This window comes from Hyperolius riggenbachi, chromosome 4 (assembly GCF_040937935.1).
Source record: "Hyperolius riggenbachi isolate aHypRig1 chromosome 4, aHypRig1.pri, whole genome shotgun sequence".
NCBI classification, from domain to species: domain Eukaryota; kingdom Metazoa; phylum Chordata; class Amphibia; order Anura; family Hyperoliidae; genus Hyperolius; species Hyperolius riggenbachi.
The window spans coordinates 194,189,172-194,209,216 of record NC_090649.1 but is presented as its reverse complement, the minus strand read 5'-3'; the positions used below and the strand labels follow the sequence as shown (position 1 = coordinate 194,209,216).

General features: G+C 46.4%; 2 protein-coding genes across 3 annotated transcripts in view; one reads left to right on the top strand and one right to left on the bottom strand.

Annotated features, from left to right (window-relative positions):
- Positions 1 to 20,045, top strand: part of PLAAT1 (phospholipase A and acyltransferase 1) — a 381,602-nt gene that overhangs the window by 78,199 nt on the left and 283,358 nt on the right. The gene's annotated exons all lie outside the window — the stretch shown is intronic.
- LOC137571675 (probable cation-transporting ATPase 13A5) overlaps positions 1 to 20,045 on the bottom strand; it is a 247,700-nt gene that overhangs the window by 42,503 nt on the left and 185,152 nt on the right. Inside the window, exons 21-23 of the mRNA XM_068281173.1 lie at positions 19,245 to 19,324; positions 18,419 to 18,461; positions 15,099 to 15,208 (exon numbers count right to left, since the gene is read on the bottom strand). Of these exons, the coding sequence (XP_068137274.1) occupies positions 15,099 to 15,208; positions 18,419 to 18,461; positions 19,245 to 19,324 (233 nt within the window). The remainder of the gene's footprint in view (positions 1 to 15,098; positions 15,209 to 18,418; positions 18,462 to 19,244; positions 19,325 to 20,045) is intronic.

Genomic DNA, 20,045 nt, shown 5'->3' with positions numbered 1-20,045 from the left:
AGGAGGGTGGCGCAGGAGGAGAAGGCCACGCTTTGAGACACAACAACCCAGGCCTTGCATGAGGACAAGAAGCGTGCGGATAGCATGCTTTGTACCACCATGCAGTCATAAATGTAATAAAGATAAGTGGTTCAATAAACAGGGACCACGCGGCAACGCTAACCCAGCAGCAGCACACGTGATGGAACAGGAGGAGGCGCAGGAGGAGAAGGCCACGCTTTGTGAGACACAACAACCCAGGCCTTGCATGAGGACAAAAAGCGTGCGGATAGCATGCTTTGTACCGCCATGTAGTCATAAATGTAATAAAGATAAGAGGTTCAATAAACAGGGACCACGCGGCAACGCTAACCCAGCAGCAGCAGCAGCAGCAGCACACGTGATGGAACAGGAGGAGGCGCAGGAGGAGAAGGCCACGCTTTGTGAGACACAACAACCCAGGCCTTGCATGAGGACAAAAAGCGTGCGGATAGCATGCTTTGTACCGCCATGTAGTCATAAATGTAATAAAGATAAGAGGTTCAATAAACAGTGACCACGCGGCAACGGTAACCCAGCAGCAGCAGCAGCACACGTGATGGAACAGGAGGAGGCGCAGGAGGAGAAGGCCACGCTTTGTGAGACACAACAACCCAGGCCTTGCATGAGGACAAAAAGCGTGCGGATAGCATGCTTTGTACCGCCATGTAGTCATAAATGTAATAAAGATAAGAGGTTCAATAAACAGGGACCACGCGGCAACGGTAACCCAGCAGCAGCAGCAGCAGCAGCAGCACACGTGATGGAACAGGAGGAGGCGCAGGAGGAGAAGGCCACGCTTTGTGAGACACAACAACCCAGGCCTTGCATGAGGACAAAAAGCGTGCGGATAGCATGCTTTGTACCGCCATGTAGTCATAAATGTAATAAAGATAAGAGGTTCAATAAACAGGGACCACGCGGCAACGCTAACCCAGCAGCAGCAGCAGCAGCAGCACACGTGATGGAACAGGAGGAGGCGCAGGAGGAGAAGGCCACGCTTTGTGAGACACAACAACCCAGGCCTTGCATGAGGACAAAAAGCGTGCGGATAGCATGCTTTGTACCGCCATGTAGTCATAAATGTAATAAAGATAAGAGGTTCAATAAACAGGGACCACGCGGCAACGGTAACCCAGCAGCAGCAGCAGCACACGTGATGGAACAGGAGGAGGCGCAGGAGGAGAAGGCCACGCTTTGTGAGACACAACAACCCAGGCCTTGCATGAGGACAAAAAGCGTGCGGATATAGCAGCAATGCTTTTTGCCGCCATGCAGTCATAAATGTAATACAGATGAGAGGTTCAATAAACAGGGACCGGAAACGCTAAACCATCCCAGATGTTCATCGGTCATGTTACTTGGTTGGGGTCCAGGAGTGTTGCGTAGTCGTTTCCAATCCAGGATTGATTCATTTTAATTTGAGTCAGACGGTCTGCATTTTCTGTGGAGAGGCGGATACGCCGATCTGTGATGATGCCTCCGGCAGCACTGAAACAGCGTTCCGACATAACGCTGGCTGCCGGGCAAGCCAGCACCTCTATTGCGTACATTGCCAGTTCGTGCCAGGTGTCTAGCTTCATGCCCGGTTTCAGGTCCAGCGGTGCCAGCCACAAATCCGTCTGTTCCTTTATTCCCCTCCAAATTTCCTCCCCTGTGTGCTGCTTATCCCCAAGGCAGATCAGCTTCAGCAACGCTTGCTGACGCATGCCAACAGCTGTGCTGCACTGCTTCCACGATCCTACTGCTGCTGGTGCTGGGTTAGCATTTCCGGATGAGGTACAGCTTTGAGATGCGTTGGAGGAGAAGGAGTCAGAGAGGTAGGTGCTGCTGTTGTTATCCAGCTGTTTGCGGCGTGGGCAACACCCGCGCCGTAGCAGGTGAGGAATCGCTGCCAGGCTCCACAAGGTTCACCCAGTGCGCGGTAAGGGAGATGTATCGACCCTGGCCGAACGCACTCGTCCAGGTGTCAGTGGTGAGGTGAACCTTGCAGGCAACGGCATTCTTCAAGCTTCGGGTTATTTAGCTGACCACGTGCTCATGCAACTCAGGCACTGCAGAGCGCGCAAAGTGGTAGCGGCTGGGAACCACGTAACGTGGGATGGCCACTGACATCATGCCCTTGAAGCTGTTTGTCTCCACCACTCGATATGGCAGCATTTCGCAGGCCAGAAGCTTGGCTATGCTGGCTGGCTGTTACTGCCACGGCCCGGGGGTCATTTGCTGGCAATTTCCTCTTGTGCTCAAACATCTCAGAAACAGACAACTCAACCGTAGCGCTGCACACCGAAGGGCTGTTGGTTGTTGTGTTTGATGAACACTGGGAGACCTCAAGAGCACTAGTCCGGAAAGTGACAGTGTCAGCATCGTCTGATGTTTGTGAATGTTGTGAACCACGCAATGGCTGGGCTACTGCTGCTGCTGAGGCGGGTCTGGTGGTGAGTCTGGTGAACCCAAGGGAGGCAGTGTTGCTGGTGGTACCCTGTCCTGCCGCGTTTGCCCACAGAGTGGGATGTTTGGATAGAATGTGGCGGCTCATGCTGGGGGTGGAGAGGTTGTTAATACTTTTCCCCCTGCTCAGGCGGGTCTTGCACACCTTGCAAATCGCCATGGTAACATCCTCAGTGCAGTCTTCAAAGAAAGCCCAGACTTTAACTGGCTGAGGACTCGGACCTCGTGCGTGATGTGCTGGTGCTGCTTAACCCACTGCTGGACGCTTGAGAGGTCATCCAAGTAATTATCTGGTCCTGTTCTTTTGGATCTGTGAGGGTTGTTGTCCTGGACAACATGGGCAGTATTGAGTGGGTTTTCTTGGGTGCTCCCCTGTGGCCTGTACGTGAACCGTCAGGGGAAACACCTCTTCCCTTGCCCCTCCCTCTTTCACCGGATTTCTTCCTCATTTCACTTATCCTTAAAGTACACGCTGACTGGCAGCAGTACAGTGGCAGTACAGAAATGCTATACAGTGGTGGGTGAGCGGTGTACCACTATTGTCAGCAGTGACACAGAGCACAATGCTATACAGTGGCGGGTGAGCGGTGTACTACTGTTCCCAGCAGACACAGAGTGGAAGTAAACACAATGCTATATAGTGTGGCTGAGCCGTGTACACAGAGTGGCATTAAACACAATGCTATATAGTCTGCTATATAGTCACCCCGAACAGGGTGATGTTCTGCAGAACCCGAACAGTGGCAAACACTGTTCGCCCAACACTACTGGGAGGGAACGCAGATTTTAGTACCTAAACACACGATACAACATGTTTTCCGGGGTCGGACTCTGAGGCACATACAGATGGTCCCGATCATCATCCTCATCATACAACTCTTCTCCTGAGTCTGACCCACCCACCACCTCTGCCACCCCAACATCCCCAGACACAGACCCCTCATCGTCCTCAACATTAACTTGGGATGCTGGCCTGAGCCAGACCTCCTCCTCCACATCAGGCCCCATCATCTCCTCAATGGCAGCCCTCATTAATCGCTCTGGCGACGGACTGATGGACACAACGTTCTCCTCCGGGGAGGGCTGCTGCTGACCACTGGCTGCTGGGGTGGATGTTATAGCTTGCGTGGGGCGTTGGCTGTTGCTGTTGTTGGGAGTGCTGCTCACAGCGGAGGTCTCTGGGGAACTCATGTTGAGCTCATATAGTGGTTGACGGTGAGTGGAGTATTACTGATCCCAGCAATATACACACTGACTGGCAGAGTACGCAATGCTATATAGTGTGGCTGAGCGGTGTACACAGAGTGGCAGTAAACACAATGCTATATAGTCTGGCTGAGCGAGCGGTGTACTACTGTTCCCAGCAGAATCAGAGTGGCAGTAAACAATGGTATATAGTCTGGCTGAGCGGTGTACATAGAGTGTCAGTAAACAATGGTATATAGTCTGGCTGAGCGAGCGGTGTACTACTGTTCCCAGCAGAATCAGAGTGGCAGTAAACAATGGTATATAGTCTGGCTGAGCGGTGTACATAGAGTGTCAGTAAACAATGGTATATAGTCTGGCTGAGCGAGCGGTGTACTACTGTTCCCAGCAGAATCAGAGTGGCAGTAAACAATGGTATATAGTCTGGCTGAGCGGTGTACACAGAGTGTCAGTAAACAATGGTATATAGTCTGGCTGAGCGGTGTACACACAATGCTATATAGTCTGCTATATAGTGTCAGTAAACAATGGTATATAGTCTGGCTGAGCGGTGTACACAGAGTGTCAGTAAACAATGGTATATAGTCTGGCTGAGCGAGCGGTGTACTACTGTTCCCAGCAGAATCAGAGTGGCAGTAAACAATGGTATATAGTCTGGCTGAGCGGTGTACACAGAGTGTCAGTAAACAATGGTATATAGTCTGGCTGAGCGGTGTACACACAATGCTATATAGTCTGCTATATAGTGTCAGTAAACAATGGTATATAGTCTGGCTGAGCGAGCGGTGTACTACTGTTCCCAGCAGAATCAGAGTGGCAGTAAACAATGGTATATAGTCTGGCTGAGCGGTGTACACAGAGTGTCAGTAAACAATGGTATATAGTGTGGCTGAGTGGTGTACACAGAGTGTCAGTAAACAATGGTATATAGTCTGGCTGAGCGGTGTACACAGAGTGTCAGTAAACAATGGTATATAGTCTGGCTGAGCGAGCGGTGTACTACTGTTCCCAGCAGAATCAGAGTGGCAGTAAACAATGGTATATAGTCTGGCTGAGCGGTGTACACAGAGTGTCAGTAAACAATGGTATATAGTGTGGCTGAGTGGTGTACACAGAGTGTCAGTAAACAATGGTATATAGTCTGGCTGAGCGGTGTACACAGAGTGGCAGTAAACACAATGCTATATACTCTGGCTGAGCGAGCGGTGTACTACTGTTCCCAGCAGACACAGAACAGTAAACAGAATGCTATATAGTGTGGCTGAGCGAGCGGTGTACCACTATTCCCAGCAGACACAGAACAGTGAACAGAATGCTATATAGTGTGGCTGAGCGAGCGGTGTACCACTATTCCCAGCAGACACAGAACAGTAAACAGAATGCTATATAGTGTGGCTGAGCGAGCGGTGTACCACTATTCCAAGCAGACACAGAACAGTGAACAGAATGCTATATAGTGTGGCTGAGCGAGCGGTGTACCACTATTCCCAGCAGACACAGAGTGGCAGTAAACAGAATGCTATATAGTGTGGCTGAGCGAGGTACACAGAGTGGCAGTAAACAGAATGCTATATAGTGTGGCTGAGCGAGCGGTGTACCACTATTCCCAGCAGACACAGAACAGTGAACAGAATGCTATATAGTGTGGCTGAGCGAGCGGTGTACCACTATTCCCAGCAGACACAGAACAGTGAACAGAATGCTATATAGTGTGGATGAGCGAGCGGTGTACCACTATTCCCAGCAGACACAGAACAGTAAACAGAATGCTATATAGTGTGGCTGAGCGAGCGGTGTACCACTATTCCCAGCAGACACAGAACAGTGAACAGAATGCTATATAGTGTGGCTGAGCGAGCGGTGTACCACTATTCCCAGCAGACACAGAACAGTGAACAGAATGCTATATAGTGTGGCTGAGCGAGCGGTGTACTACTGTTCCCAGCAGACACAGAACAGTACACAGAATGCTATATAGTGTGGCTGAACGAGCGGTGTACTACTGTTCCCAGCAGACACAGAACAGTACACAGAATGCTATATAGTGTGGCTGAACGAGCGGTGTACCACTATTCCAAGCAGACACAGAACAGTGAACAGAATGCTATATAGTGTGGCTGAGCGAGCGGTGTACCACTATTCCCAGCAGACACAGAGTGGCAGTAAACAGAATGCTATATAGTGTGGCTGAGCGAGGTACACAGAGTGGCAGTAAACAGAATGCTATATAGTGTGGCTGTGCAAGCGGTGTACTACTATTCCCAGCAGACACAGAGTGGCAGTAAACAGAATGCTATATAGTGTGGCTGAGCGAGGTACACAGAGTGGCAGTAAACAGAATGCTGAGCGAGCGGTGTACTACTATTCCCAGCAGCGACACACAATGACTGGGGGGGACCCTGGCTAGCGTGGCTGGAGCGCGAACTACCCTGCCTGCCTACCCAAAGCTAAACCCACAGACAAATGGCGGAGATATGACGTGGTTCGGGTATTTATTTACCCGAACCACGTGACAGTTCGGCCAATCAGAGCGCGTTCGGGTCCGAACCACGTGACCCGTTCGGCCAATCACAGCGCTAGCCGAACGTTCGGGGAACGTTCGGCCATGCGCTCTTAGTTCGGCCATATGGCCGAACGGTTTGGCCGAGCACCGTCAGGTGTTCGGCCGAACTCGAACATCACCCGAACAGGGTGATGTTCTGCAGAACCCGAACAGTGGCGAACACTGTTCGCCCAACACTAGTGTGTACACAGACAGTGAGTGCACACACGCAGGAGCTAGTAGCCTATGAACAGTGACTGAGTGTCCTAGACTCCTAGTACAGTAAGTAGTAACAGTAAGTACAACTAACTAATTACAATAATCAATCAGTTATCAGAAGGAAATAGAGTGTGTGTAGTGTGTACACAGACAGTGAGTGCACACACGCAGGAGCTAGTAGCCTATGAACAGTGACTGAGTGTCCTAGACTCCTAGTACAGTAAGTAGTAACAGTAAGTACAACTAACTAATTACAATAATCAATTACAATAATCAATCAGTTATCAGAAGGAAATAGAGTGTGTGTAGTGTGTACACAGAAAGTGAGTGCACACACGCAGGAGCAGCTAGTAGCCTATGAACAGTGACAGTGAGTGTCCTAGTACAGTTACAGTATATAACTACAATACTAATACAATCAGTAGTAAAGGACAGCAGAAATACTGGTATAGAATAGAGAGAAATAAACAGAGGACAGGAGGACAGCTGCCCACACAGGCAAGGCCCTGAGGCCTACAGCTGTAAGCCTGCAGCAGCTGGCCTGTCTCTATGTAACACAAAAGCTACTAACTAAAATACAATGTCTAACTAACTAACAACAATATAGGTGTGTAATTGTATAGGAGGTGTATGTGAGCAAAAACGCTAGGTAAATGACCACAATAGAGCTCTTGCTAAGCCAAAGCACAAAGGAGCAACTCTCTCTCTGTACAAGTCTCAGGCAAGCACGGAGAAACCTAACATGGCGGCCGCTATTTATAGGGTAGGGGCTGGCCAGGGTCCCCCTCTGTGATTGGCTGCCGTCAGAGGGCCTGGGAGCCCTCTGATTGGCTCTAAGGACATCAATCTGGGCTATGACGCTATTCGAGCTCGGTACCGAGCTCGAATAGCGCCGTTTTGCTCGAATAGTGAATGGGCTATTCGAGTTTACTCGAATAGCCCATTCGAATAGCTACAGCTATTCGGAGCTCGAATACCGAGCTCGAATAGCTGGAAAAGAGCTCGAATATTCGAGCTACTCGAATATTCGAGCTCTGCTGAGCACCACTGCTGCACAGCCACGTACTCCCTGCTTGCCATCGGTCACCAGGTTGACCCAATGGGCTGTGTAAGTAATGTACCTGCCCTGACTGTGCTTGGCAGACCAGGCATCCGTGGTCAGATGGACCCTTGACCCAACGCTGTGTGCCAGAGGTGACACCACTTGCCTTTGTACTTCATGGTACAGTTTGGGTATCGCCTTTTTTGAGAAATAATTGCGGCCTGGTATCTTCCACTGCGGTGTCCCAATGGCCACAAATTTTCGGTAGGCCTCAGAGTCTACCAGCTTGTATTGTAAGAGCTGGCGGGCTAACAGTTCCACCAAGCCAGCTGTCAGACGCCGGGCAAGGGGGTGACTGGCAGACATTGGCTTCTTCCACTCAAAAATTTCCCTCATGGACACCTGGCTGCTGCTGTGGGCAGAGGAGCAGAAGCTGCTCAAGGTGAGAGGCAGAGTGGAGGAGGTTGGCTGTGATTGTGAAGGTGCAAGTGAGAAAGTGGCTGAAGATGATGCACCTGATGAAGGAAGAGGAAAAGGTGGGTGGCTTTGCTTTTGTGTGCTGCTTTTCCTCAGCTGGTCCTTCCATTGCAGTTTGTGCCTTTTCTGCATGTGCTTTCGCAAGGCAGTTGTCCCTACGTGGGTGTAGGCCTTTCCACGGGATGAAGTGAAAGGTATGCACTGACTTGGCTAATACCATGTGCAGTCACACAGGTGCAGTGAAAGGTATGCAGTGACTGGTATTACAATACAATGTGCAGCTGTCACACAGGTGTAGTGAACAGGTATGCAGTGACTGGTATTACAAATGTGCAGCTGTCACACACACAGGTACCATGAACAGGTGCAGTGACTAGTATATAACACTGCGTACGGTCACGTAGGTAGGTGCACTGCGCACAGGTATGCAGTTATTGGTATTACAAATGTGCAGCTGTCACACGCACACACAGGTACCATGAACAGGTGCAGTGACTGGTGGTATATAACACTGCTTGCAGTCACGTAGGTGCACTGAACAGGTTACAGGTATGCACTGCAGTGATTGGTATTAGAACTGTACAGCTGTCACACACACAAGTACCGTGAACAGGTGCAGTGACTGGTGGTATATAACACTGCTTGTGGTCACGTAGGTGCACTGAACAGGTTACAGGTTTGCACTGCAGTGATTGGTATTACAAATCTGCAGCTGTCACACACACAGGTACCGTGAACAGGTGCAGTGACTGGTGGTATATAACACTGCTTGTGGTCACGTAGGTGCACAGAACAGGTTACAGGTATGCAGTGATTACAAATGTGCAGCTGCCACACACACAGGTAGTCACTGAATGTGCCTGGCCTGGCAGTGGCACAGCAGGAATTAGCAAGGGGCCAAGGGCCAACTTAGACTGACTGACAGGGCTGTATATGCAAGTAGGCCACACAAAAAAAAAACAGATCACAAGAACAAGATTAGTTCTCAAAAGAGCTGTTGAGGGGTGCTTTTTAAGCAATAAGAATTAGCAAGGAGCAAGCTAACAAGCCTACAAGAGCCTAAATAAGCTTTACCTATGTCTCTGCAGCAGACCTTTCCCTTCTCTAATTACTGCAAGCACACGAGTGAGTGAAATGCCTGATGCTGCCTGCCTTTTATAAGGGGGGTGGGGGCTCCAGGAGGGAGTGTAGCCTGATTGGCTACCATGTGCCTGCTAACTGTGTAGAGGGTCAAAGTTGACCCTAATGATGTAGTATAGGGGGCGGATCGAACTTCTGAAAAAGTTTGCGGTTCTCCGCGATCGCAAAAGAAGTTCGCCTGTTCAAGTTCGCCGGCGAACCGTTAGGCCATTTCTAACCTTCACCCAACATACACAAGGCCGAGTAGGGACGGTACTTCTCCACATCTGTTGTAGAGTGGTTGCCTCCTGTTGCAACCCAGTCTTGCGAGTATGACTTTTTTCGTCTAATCGCTAAAGTGCTAGCATTTTAAAGTGCTAGTGCTTTGTTACCCTATGGCAGTGTTCTCACTGCCACGATTGTGGGCGTTTTGTGATTAGCGCCAATCACAAACGCGTTACCTGCAGTAATTTTGCGGTGACTCTGGAGCGATCGCGATTAGCCTTCATAGAAGTGCAAATCGCGATTGCTCTAAAAACGCAGATTTGTCCAGTGATTTTTCTGCGTTAATCACGGAAAAATCACCCATGCAAAATGCTAGCGCTAATCACTAGCATTTGCTGATTTCTAAGTGTGAATGGGCCCTAAATGATTTTAAGACTGTGGGCAACATTGTTTCACACTTTTATGTAACAATGGTACCACTGTATTCATTCTGTTAAGTGCCATATAGGACCATAGTAAATACAAAGATAACAAGTTCATGACTAGGTCAAATTGATTCATATGAGAATCATGGGACTTTAGCATATTCCCCTCAGCTAGTTTGACAAGCAGTGCATTTAAGTGTACATGAAATAATTAAGATAGCACAGTCAATCAACATAAGGTCATTGTTTTCTAATGAAAGTAAGTATTTATTTTACTGAGGGGTCTCTCTAAGTAAACTTTTGCACTAACCAGATGATCACTGAAGTCTTATCAGCCTGATACAATTAGCTTTTGAAAACCTCTCGCCATTAACATTTGGCTTAGCGACAACTCATGCTCAAAATCTTTGTGTTATTATATTTTTGGTTTTCTATAAATACTGCTTGTAATATCCCACTGTGGGATTTTGTAGCATTGGTAATGGGAAGCTAAACATTCACACTGTAATAAAACCTGTACAGGGAAAGATTAAAGGCGAGCTGACAGAATGGTCTACAATTTTAGCAGACTGCTATGATTTTCATTGGGTCCCCTTGTCCTAGCATAGCTTTATGAATGCGCAATTTCTTGTTTGATCTCATGCCTGTAAAAGGAGGGTCTGCACTATCTTGGCAAGCAGGCAAACACATATCTGCTGTTGCACCTGTGCAATGGCATGCATGGCAATGGGTTATGGCAGCCAGTGCTGCTCGGATACCCCTTTTCAAAATCCGGATTGGATTTGGATCCGGATACCCAGATATCCGATCCAGGTCGGATATCCAAGCTCAAACTTTTCCAATCCGAATCGGATATCCGACCTCAGTATCCGGGGTATCCGGGTGGATTCGGATATCTGGATAGAAAAACCGGAAGTGGCCTTTAAATTGCTTTTAAAAGTTTTTTTAGGGTAAATGAGGCATGTAGCATAATTTCTTTTAAAGGGAAACACTAATTGATGATGATGAAAAAAAATGGCTGTCAATTAACATCAGGACTAGGTTCCAGACAGCGGCCATGCAGCTTACATTGTGTCCAAAGTCCAACCGCACAATTGGGACATGGCATTTTTCAGCCCAGACACCTCCAAAAAATTACGCAGCAATTGTGTTTTGGATTAAATATAGGTGGTATCAGCACAGCAGCAGTGGACTGTGGCACCCTGGCGGTGGAAGCAGCAAAGGCAGCAGGAGCAGGGCAGTGCAGCAGCAGCAGGTCTAACTTCTGCCAGGAGCATGTCGGAGGTGGCACTTGAAAATGGCACTTGGCACTTGGCATGTAGCACTTTGCACTTGGCACTTGGCATGTAGTACTTTGCACTTGGCACTTGGCACATGGCACTTTGCACTTGGCATTTGGCAAAGTGCAAAGTGCCACACTTTGCACTTTGCATGTGGCACTTTGCACTTTGCACGTGGCACTTTGCACTTGGCACTTTGCACTTTGCACATGGCACTTTGCAAGTGGCACTTTGAACTTTGCACCTGGCACTTTACACTTTGCACGTGGCACTTTGCACTTGGCACTTTGCACTTTGTGCTTGGCACTTTGCAATTGGCACTTTGCACGTGCCACATGATACGTGCCACGTGCCAAGTGCCAAGTGCCAAGTGCAAAGTGCCAAATGCAAAGTGCCACGTGCAAAGTGCCAAGTGCCAAATGCAAAGTGCCACGTGCAAAGTGCAAAGTGCCAAGTGCCACGTTACACGTGCCAAGGGCCACGTGCTGAGTGATAGTCAGACAGCAGCGGAGAAGACACTAACTGTCACACTGGCACTGCTCAACAGCACACCAGTTCTGTAGTAAGCTAACACAGTAGAACTACTACTCTAACAACTACTAGCACTGACTGCAGTACTACAGTACTAACTAACTACACAATAACACAGTAATCCTATTCCCTAATTCCTAACCTAACCTAAACTGTAGCTAGCTAAGGCTAATAGCAAGCCAGCAGGTAGCAGCTGGCCTGGTCTGTGCACAGCACAGACACATAGCAGGTGCCTGCAGCTGCCCTGCAGCACACACTCTGTCACACAATGAAATCAAGCTAATTAACAATACAACAATAGTGTAGTGATAGTGAAGGAATTACTCACTGAACAGCTTTAGGTTTATCACTGTATACAGCACTTGCTAGGCCAGCAGCACTGGAGCATGTCTGTCAGTGACTGAGCACTGCAGTTACACAGGACGAGATTTCTCATCATGGCACCCACAGGGGGGGGGGGGCAGGGTTCATTTCTGTGATTGGGTTCCAAGGCTTAGGCTGGGAATCCACTGATTGGCTCAATGAGGTCAGGTGGGGCTGGCCAGGGTTCCTCTCTGTGATTGGTTGCTAGGGCTTTTGCTGGGAGCCCTCTGATTGGCTCAGTGACATCCTGGATGTCATCTACTTAGTTACAGTATCTCAAGATTCTGATTTCCACCGGATATCTGCAGATATCCGGATTGCCAGCCAACTATCCGCAGATAGCTATCCGGATTGGGGCCCAGGTATCTGGAATCCGAATCCGGTCGGATAGCTGAAAAAAGTTCTGATATCCAGGTTACCCGGATATCCAGAATCCGGATGAGCAGCACTGATGGCAGCGCACCACTTTCAGTGTTAAGGGAGGCCTCCATAAACCAAATACATTTAAATCCAGTTGATGGGTACATGGTGTTCTGAGATCAAAACAGTGTGTTGACTGTAACCGTTGCTTCAGTTAATTTGCCTGATTTAGTCTTATGACTATTTCGGTTTGGTTGTATAGGTGCTGACCAATGACCATGGCTTTTCCATCATAATGTCAGAATGCTGCCTGACCTGACCTCAGCTAGGCTACAGTAGCACTGTAACGATTGTGGAATTCTCTCCGTGATCAGCGCACAAGACATGCGCTGACACTGCGGAAATCCTCCACAAGCGTATAATTTGAGGGAACCCAGCAAAAGGTGCAATGCACCTGTAGAGGGAAATTCCTGTCGGCAGGTGGAGCTGTGGAGTGCAGAGGAACAGCTCCTCTGCCCTGCCACAGACGCAAGACAGGAATTGCACGAAGGGAAGAAACGCAGGGCAAGATAGCCCTGAAAGAGAGAGCAAAGCGACAGAGGGTATGTGTGTGCACCAATCTAGTCGCCAACCCGCAACAGTGCATACACAACAGCAGATATGAAGTAGGAACGCAATCGCGAGAGAGGCGATTGCCAGAGGTGACACAAGGCTACAGCAAGGCAGAGCACGAGAGTAGCAAAGGCACAGCAAATCATACAATGAGAAGATAAGGAAAATAACAAACGCTAACTAAACGCGAACACCACACTCATTCGCAACAGTGCACGCGTTTATGCGCGGTCTCCGCGTGATAAGCACAACAGAGACAAGCACGCCTAACTAACCACCGACAGACAAACATGAAACAGAGGACGCGAGCGCTTGCTTAACGGTTACCTCACCGAGCCTCCAGCAAGCGTTCGTAGCAGACAAGACAGATACACAAAAACAGGAATAAGTGAGAGATCCACAGCACTAGCGCAAGGTGAGTGCGATCCAGGCAAGACAGATCAGATGAGATAGCTGGTAGCAACCGCTGCTCCAGCTATACTCCAAGAACAACAGATCAGAACGACTTCCTGACGGCCACCGCTGGGACAGGACAATTGCAACAGACAAACAAAACAGATATGCAATCCTAACTGCACTAGGGAACCTGCCTAGTGCAGTCCCAGGAATTACTCTAAGCTAAACTTTAAACAAAGAGCAAGGCTGACACTCCAGGAGTGTTTCACAGGACTAACCCTTATGACCAGCCCAGGTCTGTGATATCACATGGTATATATAGAGCAAGCCTACAAAGGATGTGGCTTGGCAATCTGCATGACAAACATATGCAAATTCCTCAGCAGCAAGCTGCAAAACTGACAAAAGTTCTCTCTTCCAGAGACCTGCAGAATGCAGACCTGAACAGTGGTCAAAAAGCTGCCTGCCTGCACAGGCAGCCGAGCGGATCCTCACAAGCACTTGCCTGGGCCCTGCCTGGTCTCATGGCCATAACAATCACTCCTGCAACCCCTGCCATCGCAGAGGGGCCCAGAGGTTTTGGGGGATCCTCCTCCTCCCTCTCCTCAACCGCAAGTGCAGCCAGTTAGTAAAAAAAACTCCCTGTTCGCTCACAAAAACTCTCCCTGCCACCTCCTCCTACCATGCAGAGTAGCAGGAATGCCTCTAAATGTTCCTGCTTCCAGATGCTGCTTCACAGCAGAACACTTTCTACTGTCATTTGCAAGCTCATGATCAGGAGACCCTCATGGGGTTCGGGGACCAAGGGGGCCCAATGCTATACTTTTTGCAGGAGGGCCCTATTAAGTCTAGTTATGCCCCTGGCTGAGTTAATCTTGGCTTGTCAATCTGATCACCTAAACACTGATTGATCTAACCGGTACCTATCTTGCAAGTTGTTAATTCAACCAGTTTGCTCAATATCTTAAGTAACCTTCTTGTTTGATGCAGCCAGCATTGGGATGATCCTTGAAGCCATGACCTAGGAAGCCTTGGTATAAAATAGTCTGGTGCCCACTATAAGTTCTAGCGCATAATCCTTTGTGGGGTACAAAAATCCAGGATCTCCTCCTTATATTGCATGCTCTTGATGGGGTGTGGTCAGTGGTCACATCACCCACTGGTAGTTTGATAATAGCATAAACTCATGTGGGTCTGGATGTGTACTGGGGCATAAAGAGATGATTCGCATATTCAGAAATGATGCATCCTGGAGAACCACAGTTGCTAACACATATAACTGAAATATCACAAATACCTTCTGTTGTAAGAGGGAAAATTATATTTAGTGTTTTGGGTTCTTTTTTTTTTCTTTTTTTTTCCAGTATACCGTATTTCTCCAAATATAAGACGCCTTGGACTATAAGACACACCTATGTTTAGTGGGCAAAAATCTTGGGAAAAAAATTACTAAACCTGATGTGTTTATGGGTCATGGACGTCTTATGGAAACCCTCCGCCCCAAGCTGTCTGTAAGTTACATTGACCAGCTTACACTACACTAACCACTGCTGCCCACCAGCTTAGCTACACTATTGTGCACTGTACTACACTACAGACTACACCACACAGCACTACAGGCTACACTAGACTAACCCGTGCTGCCCACGAGCTAAGCTGCACTGGTCTGTTTTAAACTTTGCCGTAGAAACCAGATATGTAGATAGCAGTAAGAAAATGATATAAGTCCTAAGCCTTCTATATGGCAATAGAAAGAGAGAAAAAAACTGTTTCAGTTGCAGTTCTACCTGCACATTTAATTATTTATAGTGTGTTTGTTTACTTTAACTTACTTCAGTAGCTTTGACACACATTCAATATTTGTGATTTTTGATGTAAAAGGAGAAGCTACTGAGGCTTCCAGATCTGATAAAGAGATTCCAACATGAGCCGTTTTCAAAGCCTGAAAAAAGATTGTTTTACTTCAATGAATAACATTTCACAAATACAAAACAGTAAAGTTGCATTACATGAACATAAGTAGAAACAAGTTTACCAGTCAGGCCCAGTGCAAACCAAAACAGCTAGCAGATCGTCAAAACGCTAGCGGTTTTGGGAGCAGAGAGCCGATATTTGCTGGGTGCACACCGAGCGGATTTTGTATGAGATCCGCCGGCCGCATCAGCATCCGCGTGGCTAATGTATCTCTATGGGATGGTGCACACCGGCGGTTTGAGGTTCTTAGCAAACCGCAAACGTGCAGCAAGAGGCACGTTTGCGGCTTGCTAAAATCCTCAAACCGCCGGTGTGCACCAGCCCATAGGGATACATTAGCCATGCAGATTTTCAAGCGGATTCGGCCGGCGAATCCGCCCGGCGTGCACTGGGCCTCACACATGTTACATGTTACAGGTGGTAAAGTTTGTGACAAATAACAATTGTGTCCAAAATTTGCATTCACATAGAACATTGAAGTTAATGGCCGCCGACTTTAGTGGTTAATAGCTAAGCCCCCGTACATGCTAGACTCACCACATTTGCAAGGTATGTTAAAAATGTTTTTTAAAGTCAGCAAACTGACACTCTGCAGCAGAATTCAGAATGGCATTGCTCTTGGGCTTGAATGGCAAGTTCAGAAAAGTAATTCCAGGACTGGGCGCCCCACACGTCGATCCCATTCCCAGCCCTGGACTTGCTACTCTAAGTATAGCAAGCCCCAGAACAATGGCATTCTGAATACTGCTGCAGAATATCATTTTGCGGACTTGAATAAACATTTTATCTTTGAAGTATTAAAAATCATTATCTGAGAAGGATCTTTTTGAAAACATTTTTTTCCCTTCTCCTCCTCCTCCTTCTCCTTCTTCACATACCCTGCAAATTTGATGATTCTAACATGCACGGGGGGCTTTGCTATGTATTAACCACTAAAGTCGGAGGCAATTGATATATCTTTTAAAAACCATAAAAAAAGCGTTTGAATAAAATGCGTAGTCCCCCACCACTACCCCCATGCCACTGTTTTTGGACACTTTGTACACGTTTCTTAAAGAGATTGTGGCTGGAGGGATACCCAGAAGGTTTTAGAAGTTCAACTGCCATTAAAGTCAATGGTATGGTTTGGTCATTCTCAATGTTCGTTCTCAATGGTTTGGGTCATTCTCAATGTTCGTTCTCAATGGTTTGGGTCGTTATCAATGTTTGTACATTCTACTTACAGATAAAGTGTAAAATCCAGGTATTCTATAGAATGACTAAATCATTTGAAGTATCGTACTTAATACCTTCTTTTGTTTCAAAACATTATTTATTTTTGCTAGGTATTTTATAGATTAATTTAGGCAAAGAAGGAAATAAATGACCTGGCATGGCTGGATTTACCATAAGGCACTGTAGGCATGTGCCTACAGGTGCCTGACAATGGAAAGGTGTCTAACCCCCCCTCCCCAAACACCTTCCTCCCTCTTCCCTATGCAGAATCCTGATGAGAGTGTAAATGTGAGGTTACTCACCCTGCTCTCAGCAGATATCCCTTCAGTCAGAAGCACCTCTAGCTACTTAAAAATGAGGTTCCTCTGGCTACCTAACATGGGGGCACCTATCGCTACTTAATATTGAGGGTACTTCTAGATACCTAATGCTAAGGCCTAAGGGACACCTGTAGCTACCTATGACGATTTTACACCAATCACAGGACTTGGAAATTCTTTGGTAGTATTGGACCAATCAGAGCATGTGGTGGTTTAAAGCGGAAATCCAAATTCCACTAAAATTTTAGACCAATCACAAGACTCGGATGCTACAGAGTTTTACTAAGGGTAGCAATTGGTCTAAAATTTCCATGGTATTCAAATTTCCATGGAAAATTGCAATCTGTGATTGGTCCAAAGCTTTCAACTCCACATAACTGTGGACATCCACAAAATATACCAGATTATGAAAAACAACCTTTTTTTAAGTTACATAACTTTATTAGGAAAAATGACAAAAAAAACCCTTTCAACGGAAAGGGTAATGCATATCTGAAAATTGGATTTCCGTGTAAATCCGCACAATTGGTAGTTGGCATTTTCATAAATTTGAATTTCCATGGAATTGAAAATCTGCATTTTCGAACATCCCTACTGTTAATGGAAACATATTTTAATGATAAAGCATGCGGTTTATCCTTACGAAAACATACAGTAAAACACCAACAACAGGAGGGGAAGAGTCGATGAGCTGCTCATTACAATGGGTGTGTGTGTGTGTGTGTGTGTGGGGGGGGGGGGTACAACAACTTGTTTTTGCTCCGTTATTTGATCATTATCTGTTGTGCTGCTTTTTTTTTAGCCACCTGGAAGTGGAGAAACTGATGTCCTGTCACATTTGTTAATTTTATGATTTACCGGTGTCTGAACTGGTCAATTTTTAAAGACCTTAACAGAATTGTAGCAAATACTGTAGTACTAATAATTAAATACTGTAGTACTACTAATTGAATAATTGAAAAGAATAAAATAAAACAAAAAGGACTTACCTGAGAAGAAAGAAGCCTTTGGATCCTCAAGAGGGTTTACGTGTCCTCTATTTAGACCACTGCCAATGCATTGGACCCTTTTTGTTAATCACAATCACGCTCCTCGTCATGCATGAGTTTGGACGTGCTGCACCCGCATGATCCATGGCTCACTTCATGGGTGCTTGACACATTCAAATATGTTCTGGGGTTTGTGTGCATAAACAGTGGGAGCCAGCAGGATGTGGGAAGTCTCTGCAGGATCCAGAGGCTTCCCGCTTCTTAGGTAAGTATCTGGGTTTTTTTCACCTCAGGTACACTTTAACACAGAGTGCTGATCTAACAAGCAGGACTATCTAACAAGAAATGGGAGTTGCTTAAAATGGTTGCTCTTAAAACACACTGATTGGGGCCATGTCCAATGAGACAGATATTTCGTTTTCAGTATTTGAAATTGAATCTATCATTTTTGGATCAAATTTGATGTTAAACCACACACAAACTTCAGCAAGGGCACACTGAAAGTTGCAGTGTCCAATTTCTGTAAGTGGATTGTCATGTTGTGTTGTAGATAAAATGACTTATTCATTCAAAAAGGAACTGTTTTTTTCCTTTCATCAAGCATAATTTTAAAGATTTTATTTTACAAGGGCAAAGACTCCTGATATGACTTACCCCACAGTCATTTGCTCCATCTCCACACATCCCAACATAAAAACTAAAATGAAACAAGATACATAGGTAAGTCTACAGAAACATCTGTATCCTCTGTAATAAAACCCCTGTGTCCCTGCATGTGCTGTCTCTGTCTAGCTGGTCCATGCTTTTTGCTACTGCGCATGTGCACAGCACGGATCCAGCCTCACAGAAACAGGAGAATGGGGCCAGGGAGCCGGGCAGGCGCGTGAGCGTGCGGTCGGGTGTGTGGTAGGTGAGCGCGTGGCGATTGCGCATGCACGTGTGCGGTGGGTGCGTGTGCATTCTGGGTGTGCGTGCGTGCGCAGTAATGGGCGGCGGGCGGCGGCGGAAAACAGACCCTAGAGCCCGTTTTTAAACGGACTTGGGTCTACTAGTTTATATAATAATGTCCTACCAGGCTTTTTACCAAAATACTATAGGATATATACTACATTGAACCCATAAGTAAATATTAAATACATAAGTAATAATGGCTAATCCCTAAATTGTCCATATACTTCCAGAGAGCAATAAACTTTGGTAATTCCCTCTCCATATGATCATGCTCGGATCTCTAGAGTGCATTGCTGCACAAGAAAGATCAGAGGATGACATTCGTGGGGGAAGTGCCCCGATGTACAGGAAAATAGCATGGAACAACTAGGGCTCACAGAAGACCTATTTGTGCACTATCACCACATTACAATATTTGTTTGGAATCCTAAAACAAAGAATGCACTTAACTGGTAAATGAAAGTCATCTCCTCATATTGATACATATGCCGCTAACTATACTATAAGCTTAAAAAAATAAAGCACCTACTCAATTTCTTGTAAATTTTCGATTATGCTTGATTTTTGTTTGGGAGTCATTCTACCAAAGATTGTCCCATTAAGTAGAATCTGAAAATAAATAAATGCAAATAAATACTGGAGCATAAAGATTAGCATAAAATAAACTTGGACCAAAAACGTTTAATTTCATTTTTAGGTAGAACAGTAGAGGGCTAAAACAAAAAAAAAAGCTTTGAAGAAAAGTTTCATTTTTGTTATGATGTTGCCAATTGCCATAGACAGGCATCAATGCTTCACAAGTCTATTATTGCAATTGAATTATATTAATAATGATCTAGCCATTTCAATTTGCAATTGCATCCAACTAATAATTTCCAATAGTAACTTTATCTCTGGCTAACCTATACTAGGGGTCATATGTGGCTACAGTGCCTATATTGGAGGTCACTAAAGTACTTAGCTATACATTGTTTAAAGGAATACTATTGATACCCAAGTGTTCTAAAATGACAGTGTGCAAATAATGTCTAAGTAGCTGTGTAAACATTTTCCTACTTTTCATGTTAAATATCAGAGGCAAAAGCTGTAATTTATTGAGGGTAGGATTTAGCTATACTGGGACAAATCAATTGCAGAAGGGGTGTCTGCTTCAATGCACAGCCAGAGTTGCATATCAGACTACAGAAAGCAAATATCAAACATATCAAACTCTGAAAGCAAAAACAGTATGAAAAAGCTGTGACAATTAGTTACATTTCCTCTGCTCTCTTCAGACAGGTCAGTCAGAAACACAGGACACAGGAGCTGCAGCTGTTACATAGTTATTTTG